This window comes from Thunnus thynnus, chromosome 14 (genome assembly GCF_963924715.1).
Source record: "Thunnus thynnus chromosome 14, fThuThy2.1, whole genome shotgun sequence".
NCBI lineage: Eukaryota > Metazoa > Chordata > Actinopteri > Scombriformes > Scombridae > Thunnus > Thunnus thynnus.
Window position 1 is genome coordinate 25,626,039 of NC_089530.1, and position 22,009 is coordinate 25,648,047.

Here is a 22,009-nt window from a genome sequence, read left to right on the forward strand (position 1 = left end):
CTCATTTCACCCGCCCCTCGTCTTATCAAATCTCTCTTGCAGAACATATCACTTGAAGGAACCAGACGTTAAAAAAAGAAAGGAGGAAGAAAAAAAAAAAAAAAAAAAAAAGCCCTTACACTCCACAGCTTTGCATCTACAGCAGAGTAGCTCGGGGATTTGTTTTGGAGAGTAGGAGTGGATTTCTACAGTAACAGAAAATCTCATTATAAACCTCACATGACCCCTTTTCTCATCCCAGCATAAACATGAAAAAAAATATATCCCATCTGGTTCAAATAGTGTGTAGAGTTGAAGAGGGGTCCAGTGGTTGGAGGAACTCTCGTGTGAGTGAAGGGTTACAGGTTTGGCCCTGGAAATAGGCGGTCGTTGTGTGTTTGAGGTGTCATCGAGTGCATGTCCTCAGGCAAGAGCTTAAACCTATACTGGTTCATTTACTGTAAATGGCTTTAAGCCTTATAACAACTCCAATGCAATGATGATGAAACAGTTATGTCACTTCTCGCTCTGATTCTGAAAAATACAGATTTATTCCAATCTCGGCTTTCTTATTCCAACGCCTCGAATAAATTCAAGTCCAAACCAACTCAATGTACCACAATCCCCCTGCTGCACTGCCATCTCGGTTCATGTCAGAACAGACTCGCCACCATGCCAAATGACACCAATGTGGCAGGAACAAACGATGATACAGTGGCAGTGAGAACACAGAGGGGACAAATGTCGCCTTCAGGCTGCGCTGTGGGAACAAGCAACACATTCTACATCCATTTCCTGTTCATGTCGGCCGCTTAGCTAATTCAGACATAATCCTTTGGTTCCATGGCTCGGGGACTGTTGATGTTCACTGTGGTCATTTCACCACAGTAACAGCGGTCTGCCAAATGTGTGTCAGCATTTGAATTGTGTAACGAAGGGGTTGAATGAGTCAGAAATCCACTTTGTTGCCATTGTTTGTAAAGGTCAAAATCCATTATATTCACAGGGATAGAAGTGAAAATCCGCCTTTGAGACGTACCAGCTTAATGGATAAAAATCTCTCCAAAAAAACACCTGACAAAGCCAAATTATTAAATAATAAACACCTGCAGCTTTGCTTTGTAGATGAATGTGGGGATGATGTGGGATCATGTTTGGCTTTCAAGATCAGCGCAAGTCTATGTTTGAAGGGCCTTATCCAATGTGAAAAGAAAAGAGGCTGCACTGGGAAAAAAAATCACAATATAACCCCACCCTCCCATCCTTTCTCTTTCATTCCTCATATATGTATTATTCCTTTTGTACACATTGTGCAGACAAGGTACAGTAAGACCATTGTTTGCCTTCACATCCCTGACACTGACAATATGTGAGACAGGGGGGGAAAAGTAAGAAAGGACACACACACAGGTACGTATAGCACACAATGACACACAGTGTGCCGAGACAGATGGGGATATATATCACATTCATACATGAATGAACCACCTTTATTACTACCGACACACAGAGAGAGAGACGGAGAGAGAGAAAGTTGGAGCGGACGGGGGAAAAGAGAGGGGTCAAGTCCGTTTTCTTCTCTATATAGTTTCCAGGCATTTTCCAATGTTATTTTAATAGCTGCTGATTGTTGGAGGTTTGGCTCACCGAGGAGAGAGAGAGAGAAATGAAAGCACAGTCCTGAGAGAGACACCGGCAGAGGGAGTGCTGAGAGACTGATTGGAAGACCGAGGGACAGAGAGAGGTAGATATAGACTGGGAGTAATAGAAAGAGAGAGAGAGAAAAAACAATAAAACAGCCCTTGTTGTTGTTTAACAGTCAAGTCTTAGAGAGAGAGAGAGAGATTGAGTTCAATGAATCAGAATGGTTTCAATGATAATCCAACTTATGTTTGGTAAACACTGTTTATTGAAATCTGGGTTTTAAGAAGCATTTTGACCTGGAAATGATTTTTTGAAAAGGTTTGTCTTTGTACGGAGCCCTCCTGGGGTCAGCTGAGAACAAAGAAGATCCATGTATAAATCTGTACTCTCGGATTCATAATCCTCGCCCTCGAATTACGAAACCATACCCACGGATTCTTTTTTAAATTTATTTATTTAATTTTTGTTCAGTTTTGGATAGCGGAATGCTATCCTCAGCCACCGTTGCTATGGAGACAAAGCCAGTCCGCTTTGCGTTACCCATTACAAAACCGTAATTTATTTCAAACTGATTACGATTTTCACACACACACACACACACATGTTGGAGTGCTTTATTGGATGACGTGGCTCAATATTAACTGAGGAAGACTATGATGAGAATGATCGAGAGTGATTATTTCATATTAAATATCTTCAGTCACATATTCTTGGAAATACAATATTAAATGAGCAACTTCCTGTTAACAATCAGTTGTGTTTGAGCACATGGATTGCAAATCCGAGGGCACAGTTTACAAATCCGCGGGCATGGATTCGTAATTCGAGGGCACAGATTATGAATCCGAGAGTGCGGTTTATAAACCGTGCGCACAGATTTCTAAGTGCAGATTTACACAAGGATGTTTTTTTTTTCTCAGCTGATCCCAGAAGGACTTCATATCTTTTTGGAAACAGTGTGTAAGAAAAAGTTCTCACACTGTCATGCAGTTTCTGAGAAATGACGTTCAAAAAATCTTAGTATTATTTAGTCTGACTCATTTAAACAGCTTTCAGACAACCCTCCCACAACGTCTGAAGAGTTTTTTGTTACTGCAGACGACACGTGGAACTTTCCAGAAATTAAAACCACAACCTTTGATCGTACACTTCGGATTGTGCAACCTAAAATAAAACTTAGATAATGAGTCGAAGAAATAGACTAGTAAAAAAAAACCCCAGAACAGACAGAATGGAAAGGTGCCATAAAAGAAAGTTAGAGAAGCCAAAAAAAAAAAATAGTCTCCAAATTATTCAAAGGTGGTGAAATACATCTGTGTGCTTTATTGTGGTTCTGGAGATAATCACTGTGATTGCAGATTTACAGCTCTTACTCTGACTGAAGAGGCACAGCAAGATACACATCCTGAGAGAGAAAAAAGACAGCATGACAAAAAAAAAAAAGCAATGCGTTTTTCTATCCAACTGCTATTTTCCTATTCAAACAATCATTCACTGCAGACCCAGATTATCTGTTAAACACGATTAGAGTGACTGTTTGCTAATCATCATACGTTCCATATTCTAACAGGTTTTGGAGCAGAGTAAAGGAATACAGGACGGATGAAGGAGATTACAGGACTGTCAGTCAATACCAGGAAATTATAATTAAATCTAAAAGAACTTCTTAACTTTGAGTGTATCCTACACATCATCTTACCCCGGTGCAAGAAAAGAGGATTGGTAGGAAATGCACGTCTGTTTTTAGAAGATAAACCTCACTTACAAACCAAATACATACCAGATGAAACCAAAATGAAAGCTAATTAATCACAGGCGCGCACAGACTAACATTCCCATGTACAGATGCTTGCTCACATACATCTTACGGTCACATGCAAACCATCACATGTATTTAAAGGCGCATTCAGACGCCCTCAAATCAATAGTCATAGTTATTCATAAACACGAACATACACACATGTGGCGTGATTGTTCAGTCAGTAAAGAGACGACAGCCAGCGGGGGGTTCGTTTTAACCCTACTGCTCTGACCTCTGCTTGACACACACACGCACACACTATTTGTGTAGCTACCCTCTAATGTTAGCCAATGAATCACAGTAGTCTAGTCCAACACTTGACTCATGAATTCACAGCATCGCTACCAGCCCAAGGGACTGATACACACACACACACAGACACACACACACATACATATGCTGTTCTCTGCTCTAATGTGACTCTTGAGTCATGTATTCTGACAGAGGAAGTGGTCTGGCCAAAAGGCATGCTTGCCCCGGGGAGCCATTATTGCTGTCTGTTTCTCTGTTGCATTTTCTGTCTCCATTTCTTTCTCTCTTCCTCTCTGTTAAGCTCTCTCTCAGCCACCGGGAATATCAGTAAATCAAAAAAAAGAATATTAGACAGAAACTATGTGTCCAGGATTCCCAATCCATCATCAAACGCTGGTGATGCTTTCGACAGACGTATCCAAACCCTATGAAAACGTGTCTCTCTTTGAGTGTATAAAAAAAGAAACTGATGGGAAATTTTACGTCGTGTTTCTAGTTCTCCATCTCATGCGAGAGAAAAAAATCGTTTTCTAGCGTTTTTGCTTAATTTGAATGTGACAGCACAGTCATTTCATTGTCATCAAGCAAGTCCCACGATATGATATTCACAGTCACCCTGAGTGTTTCGGAGCTGTCACTCCATACGCTGCTATCAATCTGTTTCATTATTACTGTTTTTTTTATGCATTTCACTTGACACATCACTGACAGTTTTTTTAGACAGATGACCAGTAGAAGGATATCAGAGTTATTGGTGAAAGCAATTTATTTTGGACTTGCTTTATTTTTTACTTTATAAATAAAGCTGACACTTCATCGCTGACACAAGAGTGACAGTTTGAGAGGCTGTTAATAGATTCTGCGTAGCAGGTGTCACAACCAGTGCACGTCAGGGTTGATAATTGTTGTGTCGGTGTTGTTTTTAAGACTTCTTTGAAGTTTTTTAGCTCATTCTCTGTTCAAATTCACAAATGATTTCACCTGCAAGTAACAACTTCAAAGAAAAAGATATTTCTGAGTTTTGGTTTATTGTCTTGTTATAAATTGTTTTTTAGCCAGTTATACATTTCTAAACTGTCAGTTCTTTATCTGAGTTAATATAGTTTTGGGTAAAATGCTGACAAAATGAGAAAGATTCTCCTAACAAATGTCTTCTTCTTCTCTTTTCTCTCTTCTGCTTTGGTCTTTGTTATCTCAATTTCTCACAGATTTCTCTTCAATCCTTAATTTTTTATCAAGGTCATTTCAATTTAATCCCAAATATGTTTTGTCAAGCGGCCATCTTCCTGTAGTAGGGACAAACACACACACACAGATACACAAACAGATATACATATATATCAATCTGAAGACTCAATGATAATTAGCCAGATGATGAGCCACTATGGGATTAACTGTCAACACTGCCTGGTTGGCTGATCATGTGGTCAACAGCAGCCAATGAGCCCTGAGGGAATTTTCTCATCTACTGAGCTATTGAATATTAACACACACACACACCATTGTTTTAAAATGGTCCAGCCAGGAAAAGAATAGCAGAGCACAGGTCAAGACAGAAGATAACAGAACACAGAAACAGAAAAAAAAATCTACCCAGCTACAGCTAGAAAAATGAATGTGTAGTTGTTGTTGTAAAGGGATTTATGCACACAGTTACTCTCTGTGTTTTGCACTAGAGAGACACGTGTGGAATACAACACGGAAGATGTGTAGTCATGTCCCAAATCTCCTGTCGACCATGTCAGGTGCCGTTATGGCAGTTCACTGGAGGTTCAGCAGTGTGCAAATGATGTATCAATACATCACCACTGGGCTAGAAAAGACATACCTGACATACAGTAGAGATGTGAGTGTAGGTTATTGAATTGGCTTTATTGCCTTGAGTGAAGTGTAATTAAGTGAACATGTTTCCAAATTTGCATCAAAGTAAATATTCTTGCATTTCGTCTGACCTTCTATTCCAAGTTTAACCTTGACAAAAGTCAAAACAGCTAATGGGGGGTCATCCTGATGCTCTAACCATCATACAACATAACTATTAATGCCTTCAGCTTGCATTTAGCCAAAGAATTTACCACACATTACCTCTTTGTTCTCTTTCCCATATTTTCAGTCACTCTGCAGTTTACTGTCTTTACATTTTCCTGACAAGCAACCTCTTAAATTAAAGTGAAAAACTACAGCATTTGTTGTTTATTGCACAGTAGTATGACATTGTTGTACTACTGCATAAATTTTCGGGAGAAGGTTCAGGTTTCATGATTGGACATACAAAGCGTCTGAACATAGGGGTTCACACTCCATCTCTGACCAATATTTAACACTGGTTTCCTCTTATGAAGACCACACACTTTCATTAATCGTAACCAAGTGGCTTTAATGGTCTTAACTCCTAAACTTGATGAGACCATAACCATGAGGGTAGCAGATCAGGAAAAAAAGTTTTTTGACAGGGATTGACAAATGATCTGGGACTTGTTGGTACTAAAAGCTGACAGCAGGAGCCAAGCATGCCAGCTCCGTTCTGTCGAAGCAATCAAAACGTAGGTTAGAATTACAGCAGAGTAAAGCGTATGACCTCTTACACAGCAGCTAGAGGTCGAATCAACTCTAGTCCTCTATTCACTAGATGGTGGCAACATTTGATTTATTCCTTCATTGCTCTCAACAAATTCATTTCACAACAAGCTCATATGCCAAGACTCGTCATTAAAATTCCACTTTTATTGACATTCGCTGACATTCATCTAGAGTTGCTCGTAATGAGCGAGCAGCTTCTTACTTTCTTACTTTGCAGTTCAGGACCGTTGACGGACGGATCAAATTTTGTCTCCTCACGCTGATTCGTTCGCTATAGATGCCGGAATCATCACCTGTACAGTGATCAGTGTGCTGTTTAATGGATCAAATTGAAAGCCACTTAAAGGGGTTTGGGGGAGAGTCATGATACAGTATCTGACTTTAATGACTTCAGTACATTCTCCTGTTTGCTTTATGCTGTTTCGTTGCATTCGAAAGGGCTGCAAATGGAGCCGTAGAGCGACCTGATGTCGTGCATGAGCTGTACCTCCCACACTGAATCAGTCTCTGTCTAATTGAATTAAAGCTAATGAGTTTACAGACAACATTGTCTGGCTGATTAGAACATTGTCCTAATCAACACGACAACCATTTAAGAAGTCAGATCTCCAACTGTGGTCGATGAACATCGCCCTCCATAACAGACAGCAAAGAATGATTACTAAACTGTTGGTGTTGTTTTTTGCTGTCAGTGTTAAACACATAACTTTTATAAAGATTAATCTGTTTACAAGGCAAAAGTTTTATTAAACGAAATGTAAATTTGCTCAATTAGACTGTCATTGACCAAGCTGCTTTCTCCTCTGCTTTCTTTTTAGGCTGTGTGATCAGAGGAGAGAGGGAGTGAACCAACTGTGAGACAGAAGAAGAAGAAAAAAACAAGAAGGCAGTGACGTGAAAGTCGGTGATGAGTTTCCGCGGCAACAGGCAACATCTCAGCTAATGAACTAGGAAGTTCATCAACAACAGTTTGTTAGCAAAAACAGTATATCAACTCAGTGGGGGCGGAGCTCCGCTGAGAGGAACCAGAAAGTAGGAGGGCGGAGTGAAGTGCACGGTTGCTCAGGTCGGGCAAGATGGTGACGCTGATAATGAAGCGGCAGGGCCTCGGGCTGCTGAGGACCTTCCTGGTGTTGCTGGGAGTTTCTGCGCTCTGTAGTGTCGCGTCAGGAACCCGGAAAGGAAATACTTCCATGGATCAAAGGGGCCACAGACACAGACATACAGGTATGACAAAAGCAAAAATGTTTACTTGTTATTTGCCTTTGACATATGTAGAGGTGCAACTTTTAGTTGATCGATGGAAAATTAAAAAATCACACTATTTTGATAATCAATTAATTGTTTTGGGTCATTTTTTAAGAAAATTGCCAAATTTCTCTGGTTCCCGCTCCTTAAATGTGAATATTTTATGGATTCTTTCTTCCTCTATGACAATAGACTGATATAAACTGTAAACTACATTTGTGGACTGTTGGTCGGCACAAAAGAAGACATTTTAGAATGCAGCTTGGGCTGTGCGAAACATTATAGACCAAACAACTAATTGATTGACCAAGAAAATATAATAAACATAACCATTAGTTGCATCCTTAAACATGTGCCATGTTATAGGAAGTTTCCTACATCTGGCTCCATAATACTGACAACCGTGTCAAAACACAGATGGTCACACACACCACTGCCCTCTCATTTGTATATTTTAAAACCAACACTGAACCTTCTCTAAATTATTTCCTTTTGTGAATGAGTCACTTTGTACTTCAGAGTCCTGACAGTCCATATTTTGACAATTATGATACAGAGATTTTAACATCCAAGCTGTAAAACCTTTACATTTGCGAATTGGAAAAGCACAACATTCACATTTTTTGTCAACAATGTGATCTCATACTCTAAAGATCTCCCAAGACGGTTTGGATAATCAGGTCTTAAGTGCATCTTGAGTGTATTTACACTGAGATTTTATGCAATTGTATTCTATCCAATTACAGTTTAATCACCCGGGAAATATGTTAATGCAAGTCTCTTTCTTTTGCTTTACCTTTACTTACATAGCAAAGATTTACTTAGCCATTTTTTTTTTTAATAAAGGCATCCTTACGCTACACACTGCAGCTGCTCAGTGCAAACACAGGTTAAGTGTCTTGTGACGAGCCACCTAAAAAACTACTTGTTGAAGAATGTGTCGTTCACACCGCCCACCTACATTTTCTCAGCTGGGATTTGAACTGGTGACCCATAATTAGTAAGCGGGCCTCTCGGTTCATGAATTACTGCTTCCCACCCGCTTTTGAATTCAATCAAAATTGAACATAAATATATATAATATAAATATCGAAAGTATTCTCTGAAAATGAACTGCAGTTGAGTTGAATCAATTCACTCAACACAGAGTGACCTAAATGAGTCCTCTCATTTTGCTTTTAACCGGTAAAACATTGATTGAAAGCCTGCAGGAAATGTGTTATCGACTCGAATCAGTTAACAGAAAAATATAGTACTGGTTGAAAGAAATGTGTTGATGTCAGGATTGATGTTTTTGTGCTTGTAGGTCACTTGCCGATGCATAGACACAAACAAAGAGCGGGCAAGGAAGGGCAGGTGCTCCACAGGTCCAAACGAGGTTGGGTCTGGAATCAGTTCTTCGTAATTGAGGAGTACACTGGACCTGACCCGGTTCTGGTGGGCAGGGTGAGTATAATAAGTCTTAAACTCTTCTTCTTCTTGTAGCATGTAGCCACATCGCCCTATAGTGACAGTCATGGCGGGGGCATGCAAGGTGATAGAAAACAACTAGCTCCAATAGGACTTAAATGTGCTTTTCCCATTCATCAAGGTAGAGAGAGAGAGAGGTCATGTTCACATTCAAGGGTGAGGATGATTGGTGGTGCTCCTCCACAACAACAACATCACTCAAACCAAGCAGCGGCTGTCATAACAAACAACAAATGATGTTTACAATGCGTCATATTTCATAAGTCTTGGGGCTGTAAAGGAAGAACAAGAGTTTAATTGAATGTTGAACATCCTTCAGTGTTTTGGATGACAACGTTTTAAATCTCTTACTTATTAGTGTTTGCCTGTCTCACACAGCACATATACTAGCTTGTCTATCTCGGTCTTTCAGCTTCTTTAACTTGTAGATTTGAGGAATAGAAGTCTCACTCAGTCTTTGTTTTCCTTCTGGTTTCTCTCATTTGTTTCTCACCTCACTTCCTCCTCTTCCTCTTCCTCCAGCTCCACTCAGACGTAGACTCAGGCAACGGCAACATCAAGTATATCCTGTCCGGCGAAGGTGCGGGAACAATCTTCGTTATTGATGACAAGACGGGCAACATCCATGCCACCAAAACCCTGGACCGTGAGGAGCAGGCCCAGTACACTTTAACAGCCCAGGCTGTGGACAGAGACACAAATAAGCCTCTGGAGCCGCCATCAGAGTTCATAGTGAAAGTTCAGGACATCAACGATAATCCTCCTGAGTTTCTACATGGGCCGTACTATGCCAGGGTGCCTGAGATGTCCAATGTTGGTGAGTAGTAAAAGAACAGGTCTGGGAAGGGGAGGGAAGGTGTTGTTAAATTGTTTAAAAGCCTTGAATGTTCAAGGCTAGTGAGAAGGAAAGAAACGCTAATCAGGAAAGCTGCAAATGGACATTTAATTTTTGATGAATACTAACGGCAGTTTAGTAGTAGTAGTAGCAGTATTTCAATAACTGAATAATCGTTTCTGTTTCTGTCTCAAATTTACTGCTTTTCTTTCTTATATGTGGCAGCTAATTAAAAATATTCAGGTTTTGGACTGTTGGTCGGGCAAAACAAGCAAATTGAAGACATCACTCCAGGGCCTGAGAGATTGGGAATGCCATTTTTCACAAATTTTAACATTAGATAGATAGACTATCAATTAATCAATGATGAAATTAATCGTTAGATGCAGTCCTATTAACCCTTCCCTAACACTCTCCCTGTTTTAAGTCTGGGTTTATTTGTGAAACTGAACAGATTTGTTGTTTTTTCTGCACATAATTTGATAAGCGATTCAGAGGAGATAATCCAATCCCTCCTATTTATTTTGAGTGACGTTTGTTAATGAAGTCACTGATGGAGTTCATCATCAGTGAGTTCATCGTCAGCCTTTTTCATACATAATTAATTATCACTGAAATCTGAAGACAGGAAGTGTGACTGAGAGGAGGATAAAGGACAGCTCCATTAGCGGATGAATCCACCTCCCTAAAAAGCCTTCTTATTGTACCTAAAAGGCAATAAAATGGGCAGAAGCAAGGAAATATTCAGCACCACATTGGCATGGGCAAGAACTCCTACCATCTCCTTAGTCTCTCCTTACTTAGGGCCTCTGATCTTGATAGATTTTCTTTCCAGATATTATGTGGTCTTGGAGAGTCTTCAACCCCTCAAGACTGGCCTTAAATGAACCGCACTGGCAGTGGTGCTGCCCGAAACTCTGAAAGCTAGAGGACTCCCTCCTTTGAATGGATTGGACTTTCAAAGAAAGAACTTATCAAAGGACTTCTGAATGATTTCTGTTCAGGCTTTTTTCACTCATCCGCTTCTTAAACTGAAACCTGAATACAGGAGTCTGGCAGGGGGAGGCCACTGGTTGCCATCAGCCTCGAACCACAGACGTGGAATAGCAAGAAAAAGCTATAATTTGACTAACTAGGTCCAGGTTCCCTCATGGATGTCAGAATTAGAACAAAGAGAGAAGTGAGTCTCTTTCAAATTACATTCTTGGTAATTTATCTTGTACACTTAAGGTAGCTGCCACATTGAGACCAGGACTGAATGAAACTTGATTACAGTTATATACCCAATGGATTTTGTATGGAGTAGGATGGTGGTGTTCAAGTAGCTACAACTGGAAATGTCCTAAAAGCATACAGAGTATTGGAAAAAGGTTGTGAAGTAGTTGAATTAACAAGTATACTCTATGTAATTGATGTCACCCAAAATCAGGCCCAACCAGTACCATCCAGTTGCAGAGATGCAGCACAAGCAGTTTTAGATCTGCATTTCCAGTCCAAGAAAGAAAATGTAGCAGCTCCAGTTAAAACTACAAGTGTAAACATGTTGATATTCATCTTTTACAGATGAGGAAAGAAAAACTTGTAGCACCTGCTGGAAATGAAGCAGTTGCAATTACAGCTGCATATTTCATTTTTTATAGTTGCTTTCTTTGTATGTTATTATGAGGTTTTGTGTTTTACATTTTTATCCAAAGCATATTTTTTGGTGAACACTAAGAATAGTTTGTGTGTTCTTGTGGGTCCTCCGTCCTCACTGACTTTCCTGGTTACATTGCAGGAAAGAGAAGGCTCTAACCAGATTTTATCTGTCCAAAGAAAAAACGGGAGTACAGAGTACAGAACAAAGTGAGAAAAACAAAACAATAAAAAATGGCAACTAGGCTAAGTTCTATCTTTGATGGTCTGATGGTTGAGTGCCTGAAAAAGATCATTAAGTCTTACTTAAGGAAAATTTGAGGATTTACAAAATCTTCAAAAGTTAACAAGATGGTGGTATTTTACAGCCACAAGCTGAATTTATTTTGATTTGAGTGAATGCTATAATGTTATTTTTTATTTTTATTATTTGTTGGTGTAGAATAAAATGTAAAACCTTATAAAACTGCTATAAATAGAAGAGACCTGCAGCTGTAACACTCATTAGCTGCAGATGGTGCAAGTGTTGAGTGACATAAGATACTTTTATTTCTTTTTTTATATTGGTGAAGCATAACACAACATGTGAGACAACAATTACATTTCCAAGACAAGGGGGAAGGGAATAAGTGTAAGCTGACATTTACATGTCTGTGTGGAACATCATTACTCTTCTTTCCAATTGGTGGTGCAGGTTGAGAAAAAGTGACTTACTTTGATGAGTTGTGTCACACCTGAAAAAGGACATTTCAACAATTATGCAAAAATAACAATGTATTTTACACTTCTGCTAATTTAATTTATGTGCCCTGTTTGTTCAGCTTACCTGTGTCAAGTTCAAATAAGAGAAGTTTGCTAGAAATAAATTGCTGTCGGGTAGAAACAGCACATCTTTAAAATATCAATTTTGGGAGGACTTAGATAAACCACCTTGTTTTTTGAGCTTGACAACCATGCATTTTTCAGATTATCCAATAGCTTCTGAAATGGTTTCATAAATCCAGGGGTTGTACAACTATGTCAATGGATGGAAGAAATGTAATGTTTTATTTAAAACGTGAAAATCTCCTAAATTGGAGAGTGGATGTTTCCGCCTGACAATGATGAAATGTAGAGAAATAATAGTTGAGACCAGCCTCACAGGAGCAATTCAGCTGCAGTGTCTGAGAGAAGGGAGAGGGTTTTTTTTTTCATTCCCTTTTCCAATCCAGCCGGTGAAGGCAGGTGAATTGGCACACACTCTGTGACAAGCGTGTTTGTCAAACCGTTCTTGAACTGAATCGCTGAGGTAGAGTCGTCTCTCTGACTTGTCTGTCATGTGTGTGCGTCTGTCCCGTAGGTACGTCGGTGATGCAGGTGACAGCTACAGATGCTGATGACCCCACTTACGGCAACAGTGCCAGACTGGTGTACAGCATACTGCAAGGACAACCGTATTTCTCTGTGGAGCCACAGACAGGTGAGGCTGAAAACAGAAACCGTGCCCTCGGTCTACAGACATCTACGCCTCAACCTAACACAGAGTTACAACCCTAGCAACGAGGCTGATGTAGTATCAGACAGATATAGAAATCAAACAGACAGATTCATGATTCTTCTAGTACCACACTAAACGTCTGCAAAAGGAGAGTATGAAGTCACATGTTCCAAACACTTTCATTTAGTTTCTCTGCAACTGACTCATTGAGTATTGACTTTCCTTAAACCTGTCTCTTTGGATTCACCTTCAATTAGTAGCTCAACCAGAGGTACGCAATGTGGAGACAATTAATAGAATTATTTCTCACGGCTGATATTTGCACATCTTGAATTTGATACATTATGATATTGACCATCTTTTGTCAAACTAACAAATTCAGCTCATTCGGCTCAAACTTCATTAGAAAATCTACTTTTCAAACGATACACAAAGGTGTGTGCACTCAGCTCAATGTGCAAAATAAAAACACCTTGAGCTGAGTATAAAATAAAACATGAAAAACATACAAAACAACATACATGCCAACATACATGAGTGGCAGCTGCTGTCCCGCCTTAAATCTTTAAATCATTATTATTAAATATATTGCAGCATTAAGAATCAAAAATATGATTTAAGCATGATTGTCTATCACAACATTGTGGACCACAAGCCTTAACTGACTGCTATTTCCACCTTAGCTACCAGCACTTAACATGTCCTTGTGGGAACTGCTTTCCAATAAGACTGTCATATTTTTACCTTCTACCACTCTTAATGTAAAAAGCTAAGAGCTCACTGCTGCAGGGATCATGTTACAGCACTGCCGTTTCCACTGAAATCAGTGAGGAAAAGAAGGCACTGCTGTAAAAAAAAAAAAAAAAAGGTCCCCAGAGGACATTTAGCCTGGTCTCTGCAGAGCTCAGGCCTAGTATTTGGGTTTGCACTGAAAGAAGAAATTGGAAGTAAGGACGGAGGTTAGGGCAGACATGGAGCTGTGGTGTATCAGAGAGAGTGAAGAAGAATAGAAAGACAGAGGTTAGGGTAGAAGAGGAAAGAGAAAAATTGATGTAGAGAGAGAGAGTTTGTGGAAAGAGAGTGGTTAGGGCATGGAGAGGGAGAGAGATTTGGGCAGAGTAAATCTGGCTAATCAAACCAGTGTTGGGTATTTGACTGGCTCAAATCCACAGCTCACATTTCTAATTGGTTTGGAGATTATCAGCTTTTCATGCTGTCACACACACACACACACACACACTCGCACACACACGTACAGTATATGCACACACAGTTGGCATAATATGACAGTAGAAAGCCTCAACTCCCCGAAACTGCAGCTAGACATGTGGAGAAAGAAAGAGAGAGATGGAAAGAGAGCAGCGGGTGATGAATTAAACAGAAAGAAAAGATTACTGGGGCTTGAAATGGAGAAAAATAAGACTTCACACATGTTTAACCAGAGTTCTTATTTGTGGGGATGATGAGTGATGACATGTTTCTTCCAAAATGGAATATCTTGAAATAAATGGCACCTTAGTCTTAGGAATGCAGATCACGTTGTAAGTTTTCTGCTTATCAACTGGTCTTATTTTTAAAATACAAACTTAAGAATTACATATGTAAACAGACGCTTATAGACAGAGCATAAATACAGATACAAACATGTATTATGTCCCTGAATGCAGGGTTATTAGAGCATTGATTTGATGTTAAATCTCTCCCTCCAGGTATAATTCGTACGGCCTTGCCAAACATGGACCGCGAGGCTCGCCAGGAGTACGACGTCGTCATCCAGGCCAAAGACATGGGTGGTCACATGGGCGGGCTGTCGGGGACCACCGAGGTTAAAATCACTCTCACGGATGTCAACGACAACCCTCCAAAGTTCCCACAGAGTGAGTATAAACACAAATCTATCTTATATGTATCATTTCCCCTCTGTGTGATGTTTCCTTTACAGTGTCAAACCTTCCACATTAAAGTCACACGATAGTCTGTGTGTACTTCCAGCACACAGCTTTATATTCTTTTCTACGTGTGTTTAAATCATTTTTTGCACTTGTGTATATGTGTGTGTGTGCGTGTGTGTGCATATAGCCCTGCTAGCTAGCAATATAGAAAACCGGGGAAGTCACTGTAGGAGGCACAAACGATAACTTAAGAAATCAATTATTAAAGGTACTTACTGGCCCCCTGCAATGTCCTCGGGCGTGTGTGCATCTGTGTGTGTTAGTGTCTGTGTGCATGTATTAAAACCTCTCCCTGGGACATCTGTTGAATCACTGATTTGCTGAGCAATAAAAAGTAGTGAAATATTTATTCTGGATTTGTCAAGAGCTGTTGATTTGATGTTTAAAGATGACATGAGACATGAGAAAGACACTATTTGAAGGGTTTTTTTTAGTAACAGCAGTTGAAAAATGCTGAATTGGTATATACAAAAAGCAAATATGAGGATTAATCCAACCTACCATCACAACAATGCAATCAAGAAGGGCTCCATTGATTAGTCGTTTAGAAAAGTAATCACCAACTGTTATGATCATCTGAAATTTCTAAAAAGAAAAAAAAAAGCTAAAATTCTTTGGTTCCAGCTTCTTAAATGTGAATATTGTCTGGTTTGTGTAGTCATCTATAACAATGAACTGATTATCTTTGAGTTGTAGGCTATTGGACGGGACAAAACAAAACATTTTAGATTGCATCTTGGGCTTTGGGCAGCCCTACAATCAAGTAAACAAACAGTCCTTTTCTGATTGGACTTAATGAAACCCTTTCTATATTACTTTTTTTGTTTGTTTCTTCTCTCTGTTCAGCTGGCTGCCATATGTGTAGCTCAATGTCGTCACTGTTTACTGAAAAATAAGGTGTCACAAAATCTAAAATGTGGTAAGGAGACAACTGTAAAGTCTGTATCTGCCCAGGTAAGACTCGGCCTTTGTGGTTGATAGAAACCTGATAGAAACCTCAGCAGTGATTTGTACCACTGCATTTTTTTCAATCAGTATCCAGTCCATCTCTACATCCAGCACCCCCCCCCCCCCCCCTCTTTCTATATATCTTCTCTTTCCCCCTGTCTTTCCCGTTTACGCTTTCCTTTTGCCTCTATATGTTGTATTTTTTTCTTTTTCTACTTCCTCGTCCCCCTCCCCTACCCTCCTGTAGCTCTGTGCAGAGGGAGTCCTGGCAGAGATTCAGCAGAGTAGCTGTAGCTGCAGGATTGGATGGCGAGAAGAAGGGAAGAGAAAAAAAAAAAGGAGACGAGGGCTCAGGATTTAGCCTGGGGAGAAGCTGAATAGGCGAGAAAAGGGAGAGACACGAGCAGAAGCTGTGAGGGAGGGAATGTAAGAGACACAGAGATGCAGAGAAGGAGAAAACGAGACTGTCAAAACCATCGCTCCAGTTCCTGCGTATTCCGACACGCAAACTGTGTCTCGCAATGCAGCAAAAATCTGATTGTTCAGGCCATGACAAAAGGACATTTTGAGGGAATTTAGATGCTTTATGAGGATAAGTTTCCATACCAAGATATCCACATTTTCATAGAGTCATGTGTTCTTAAATAAAAACGAATGGCATAAAGTTGAAACATGTTTAAACCAAGTCAACGGGGCCTAAAATGGTACAGAGTTGATGGATAACAGTTGAATTTGGTGGCAAATTCTCAACATCTGTTGTGTATGTTTATATTAAGTAGCATTTAAGGCAGCAGTTTTTTTTAAGTAACTAAAATATCCATGAATGAAAAAACTGTTCAGTGACATTCAGGCAAAAGTTGAAGAGGAACGGTCCCAGAGTCCCTGCTGTGGCACCTAGTGGACTTCTAGTAGCTCCTTCACTTTCACTTTTCTGTCTCCATATCCAACGTGGATATAAAACATTTTTAGAATAAGATAAGGACAAAAATAGCAGGTTTTATGACCAAACATTTTCACTCATAAGTGTTTACAAAGTGCTTCCTTGCATTACTTAAATGTCAGCTTTGCATCACTGACAGTTTACATCTGTGATACAAGACAACACACCAAACAGCAATATGTTGAGGTAGTCAGAACCTTTGTTAAAAGAAAAAAAAAAGTAGAGGCAGTACAAACACCTGCAAGAAAAGTCTCCCAGATGGTGTGAATGAGGACAGTGATTACTTATTTAGTAGTTGGGCAGAGTGAGGGAGAGCAGAAAGAGACAAAAAAAATGGGAAATGAGATAAGCAAGTAAGCAAGAAAGAAAAACAGAGCTGAAGCAAGAGGCGGAAAAGAGACAAACTTATACAAAGAAAGAGAGAGAACAACGAAAGAAAGAGATGAATACAGACAGAAAAAAGATATATGGCACAGCATGACTCCCTCTCATGTGTTCCAGCAGCTTTTCAGTTTCCATTTGAGCTGCTGTAGTTTTTTATTTTTTCTTCTTTCACTCCGAGGCTCGATCTGTCTCTCCGTTTCTCGATGACTTTTCCGTCCCTGTAATTTTCTCCCTGTCACCTCATTATCAAGCATCCGTCATTTACCGCCCCAAAAAACCCACCGCAGCACAGACAGAAGAAGGAGGGGCAGAAAAAACAAAAGCTACTGTGTTTTTTTTTTTTTTTTTTAACTCGGTCTGACTTTAATCTTTATTTGACTGACGTGACTGAGATGGTTTTGTTAAATACTGTTAATATATGTCAGCCGCCGTTCTTCACAGCTAGCCGCCTCTCAGTCTTGTTTAAACACGAACGGAGCAAAACATAATAATATCCATTTGAAGCTGTGAAAGATAATCTTTTTTGTTGATATCTGCCGGCTTCTATTTGCATATATCAACTACCTCCAGTGTCTTTTTTAGGGTTGCTATTACAGGACTGTCTCTTCTCATCATTAAAAAACAAACCAGGTTCTATCAATAATAAACCCCTGACTCGACTTAACTTGAAAAGATGATTACCGTTCAGAAGCCGCTCCTGTGTCACCGCGGGGATGTTAAATCCGTCTTCAAACTTTTAGTTGAAGTTCTTCTCTCAGGGTTACAAATACAAGTGATGCTGTGTTGAAACTTAGTGACTGAGATGACATATAGAGTATCAATGGTCCAACAAAACATAGTCATAGTAATAAATAATGATAAACTTTATTTATATAGCGCTTTAGCCATTTCAATGATCTGCATGCTTAAAAACATGGAGAGACAGAGAACTGTGCTACTGTAACACTCATTATACTTTTCATATGTGCATAGTCACGAGGGTTTGCTTAATGTAAATTTTATCATCACATGTCCTCAAGGGTCCACGCAGACTTCTCAAAGCCCAAAATCTCTGTCTGTTCAATACTGCATGAGTCGACTGCATGTGTGTAACCATGTCCGCCTATGCAAACACCAGATGTACTATAAGTGGAACCATGTCAGCTTTGGTTTTGGAGTATATTCCCTTTAAGCACACAGGATGTTGAGTGGAGTGGGTGACTACCATCATCTCAGGAAATTAAAACATGTAGCAACTATGAAGCTAAATACTCAAACTGAAACTGAATCATGTTAAAATCACCGACGTGGTGTTAGTCATGTAAAGTGTTGCAACGTTTAACAGATGTTTTTCAGCTTACAACAAAAAATATGCTCTCCATGTTCCTCAAACATGTTCTGTGTGATCAAAATATGGACACATTTCCCACAATAGAGTAATATAACAAATTATTGTTCCGATTTTAGTCCTTCACATTAAAATGACTGCTCTGTGAGATTGTGGTGAAGCTTTTTTATTGGTGTTTATATTTAAACCGTGCTGGTGTACTTATAAGACATCTGAGTGAATACAAATAGCGCAATTATTTATGTTGGAGTTTAATGAAAGCAACAAATGACTGTCATTTTCACTTCCTCATAGAGTAAAACAAAACAATGTTTTTACAAACGACGGATGATTCATGAGCGTCTGACTTATTTTTTTAATGACCCTCACTGAAACTCACATTTACGTCCACTGTGGTCCTCGAATGTAAACGTACATTTCCTGTATGTCCTGTGCTTCATTTTAGCCTGCAGCCAGGTATGCCGGGCTGCCTGTGTGTTCTGTCATACAATGTTTAACTCAGCTGCCAGAAGCCATTGAAGTTAAGCTACTTAGGAAAAGCAAGAATAGAACGACAGGAGAAGAGAGGGAGGGAAAGGGGCAGAGGGAGGGCAGGGATGAAATGAGCTTTTAGCCAGAATAGGCATGCAGGAGAGAGAGAGAGGAGGAGGAAGAGGAGGAGGAGAGGAGAAATAGCTATGAGAGAAATAGGGTGGAGAGAGGGGAGGAGAGGATGGATGGAGAGATTTGGAAGGGATAGAGCGGAAAGGGAGGAAGCCAATGAGAGATGGAGAAGGAGGGAAACATCCTAGCGAGATAGCAAGAGCAAGACAGCCAAACAATATGGAGAGACGTTTAAAACGCAGGGACAGAGATGAAGAGGAGGGATTTGGTGAGGATCGATGGAGATGTGGTGGAAAAAAAAAAAGTAGAGGGTCGGGTGGTGACAGGAGGGACTCGGGCTTGGATGGATCAAGTCCTGTGAATCGTTCTCCTCTTCCTCTCGCATTTTTGCCTGGAAGCCACGTGACCAAATGAATTTCATGATTCACAGGATTGCGAGACCTGGACGAGAAGGATAAACATGCTAACAGTGTACAAGCCATAAAATGATGAGTCCGCTCTGTGCTCAAAGCCTAGAACCAGAGTAGGAGGAGGCGGGGAAGGAGGAAGGAGGAAGGAGGAGGAGGAGGAGGAGGAGGGATCGGGGAAAGAACGGAGAGATTTGGGAAAAGCGTGGAAATAGGATGAAAGACAGAGGTGAGACAGGGAGGAGAAGGATTTCATGATAAAATGAGCAAAGACAGAAGACAGATGAGATTAAATGGGTGAAGATTTTGAAGAGGAGTGAAGTGATAGGCAGAAAGAGCGCATGAGAGACGTGAGAGAGGGAGAAAGGATAAAAGAGGAGAGAGAGAGAGAGAGTAGACATATGGTCCTACTGCTCTCATTCCACAAGCCAGGTGTCTACTCCCTCAGACACACACATACACACACCTGACACTACAGGGGATATTAATATCCTTGGGGCCATATGAGACAGATGGTATAGTTCATGTTAATCCCTCTCTGCCCTCCAAAACTGACCCTGCTTCAGATAGTAAACACAGTGGCAGACAGCCAGGAATTCTCTAAAGACTCTTCAAGAGTGTTGAATACCGAAACCCATGTGACCAGACGTCGACATCACCATATTTTATTTTTTTATTTTCAGGTGTGTATCCCATGTCTGTATCAGAGGATAAAGTGCCAGGAGAGGAGGTTGGTCGTCTGAAGGCCAAAGACCCTGACCTTGGAGACAACGGGCTGGTCAACTACCGCTTAATAGACGGAGACGGGATGAGCATGTTTGAACTATCAACTGACTCCGAGACCAGAGAGGCCGTTATCAAACTGAAGAAGGTAAGAAAGAGACGTGACTGAACTTAAACCCGCGTTAACTGATTTTTTTGGCCACTGACATATCATACCTTTTTAAGGTGATATGTTGAACCTGGTAGCAAACAGTTGCATTTACACATCATCCAATATTCACTCTGTTTTAGCTCTGTGTTTGGTCTCTACCAACTCCTGAGGGAAATATCAGGCTCTTTAGCTGCGAAACGCTCCTCTATGCTCACCAGCTAATCGCTAACTGTGTCGGTTTGCCGTTTGGTAATGAGCAGGTAGTGTACAGTGGATTTTTAGAGCTTTTCCTCTGGAAACCGCTGCCTGCTGCAGCCTGAAAACAACACTACAAGAGTGCTGAGAGTGAACCAAAACAGTAAAGTTGCAGCTGGACAGCTAAATAATGAGCTGAAACTCGCTATAAAGCTCCATAAAGCCGAAGGGAGCTGCAGAGTCGCTGAGAATTCTCTGTAGGTTCGTCGCTACGAGCAACGCCCACCGCATTACACACCATCGTTTAATACTGTTATATTATTATTATGAAGAATATTGATTATAGCCTCTTTAAGGGAAGGATAGTAAGGAAGGATTGCAAAGGGATGAACTTGGGATGACAGGACAGACAGTCAAGGCTAGTCAGTTGGGAATATCAGCAGGCATTACAATGAAAAATGTCCTTCATAGTAAGTTTATCACATCCAAAGGAAAGGCAAGATTTCCTGATTTATAGCTGACAGTTCATGATGGCAAAATCCACAATAATAGAGACGCTGGTTGTTGTTCCTCTGGTCATAAAAGTTCAGAACATTTGATCAGTTGTAGCACTTTCTGGTGAAAAACGCTGGTCTAATGTCAGCTGATAGTGGCTGCTTTAACAGCTAGCTCTTATGGGAGGAAAAAAAGTGTACGTCATCACCCACTTTTTCATTTTACCAGCACAGAAATGTAGTCGAGACTGCACTTTTCCTTTAGACCAAGCAGTTTAGTGGGAGCCTCAGCCAACCCACATTTAGGTCTGTGTCCATATTTGTGTGTTAATGTAATGTGTTAGGAAAGAAAGAAAGAAGTAAAGAAAAAGAGAGGGGGGGATGGCACAAGAGTGACACACAAATATGGAGCAGTAAGGTGGGTGAAGGTGTGTTTGTGTGTATGTGAGAGTACATTAACGTCCACGCTTCCATAGGCCAGAGAGCTCATCCTCTGCACTGACTGTAACACACACACACACACACACACACACACACACACACACAATAACCATAGCTTTCAGTGATCCAGCTCAGCACACACAATTACTTCTTCTCACTCTTTCTCCCTCCCTCTCTCTAATATACACACACACCCACACACACACACAATCAGTCTCTCCATCTCAAACACACACACACACACACACTCTCTCTCTCTCTCTCTCTCTCTCTCTCTCTCTCTCTCTCTCTCTCTCTCTCTCTCTCTCTCTCTAGGTGAAACAATGATTTCCATTTACCTTATTATCGTACATCCAGACATCTTTTCCTTTTTTAATCAAATTTAAAGGTCTACAGTTATGGAATTCATTGAATATCATGACACTGAAGTCGTTATCTTTTTTGCCAGCTTTTAGGACAGTTAGAAAATATCTTATTTCATCTTGAACCTGATGGTAAGATGCTTCTATTGGTTGTACATATC

The 22,009-nt window shown here is 40.3% G+C and overlaps 1 protein-coding gene across 1 annotated transcript in view; it reads left to right on the top strand.

Moving 5' to 3' along the window:
• cdh11 (cadherin 11, type 2, OB-cadherin (osteoblast)) overlaps window positions 1-22,009 on the top strand; it is a 93,316-nt gene that overhangs the window by 55,218 nt on the left and 16,089 nt on the right. The window contains exons 3-8 of the mRNA XM_067610693.1: window positions 7,075-7,483; window positions 8,811-8,950; window positions 9,497-9,791; window positions 12,784-12,903; window positions 14,631-14,798; window positions 20,166-20,353. Coding sequence (XP_067466794.1) covers window positions 7,333-7,483; window positions 8,811-8,950; window positions 9,497-9,791; window positions 12,784-12,903; window positions 14,631-14,798; window positions 20,166-20,353 — 1,062 coding nt within the window. The 5' untranslated portion in view covers window positions 7,075-7,332. The remainder of the gene's footprint in view (window positions 1-7,074; window positions 7,484-8,810; window positions 8,951-9,496; window positions 9,792-12,783; window positions 12,904-14,630; window positions 14,799-20,165; window positions 20,354-22,009) is intronic.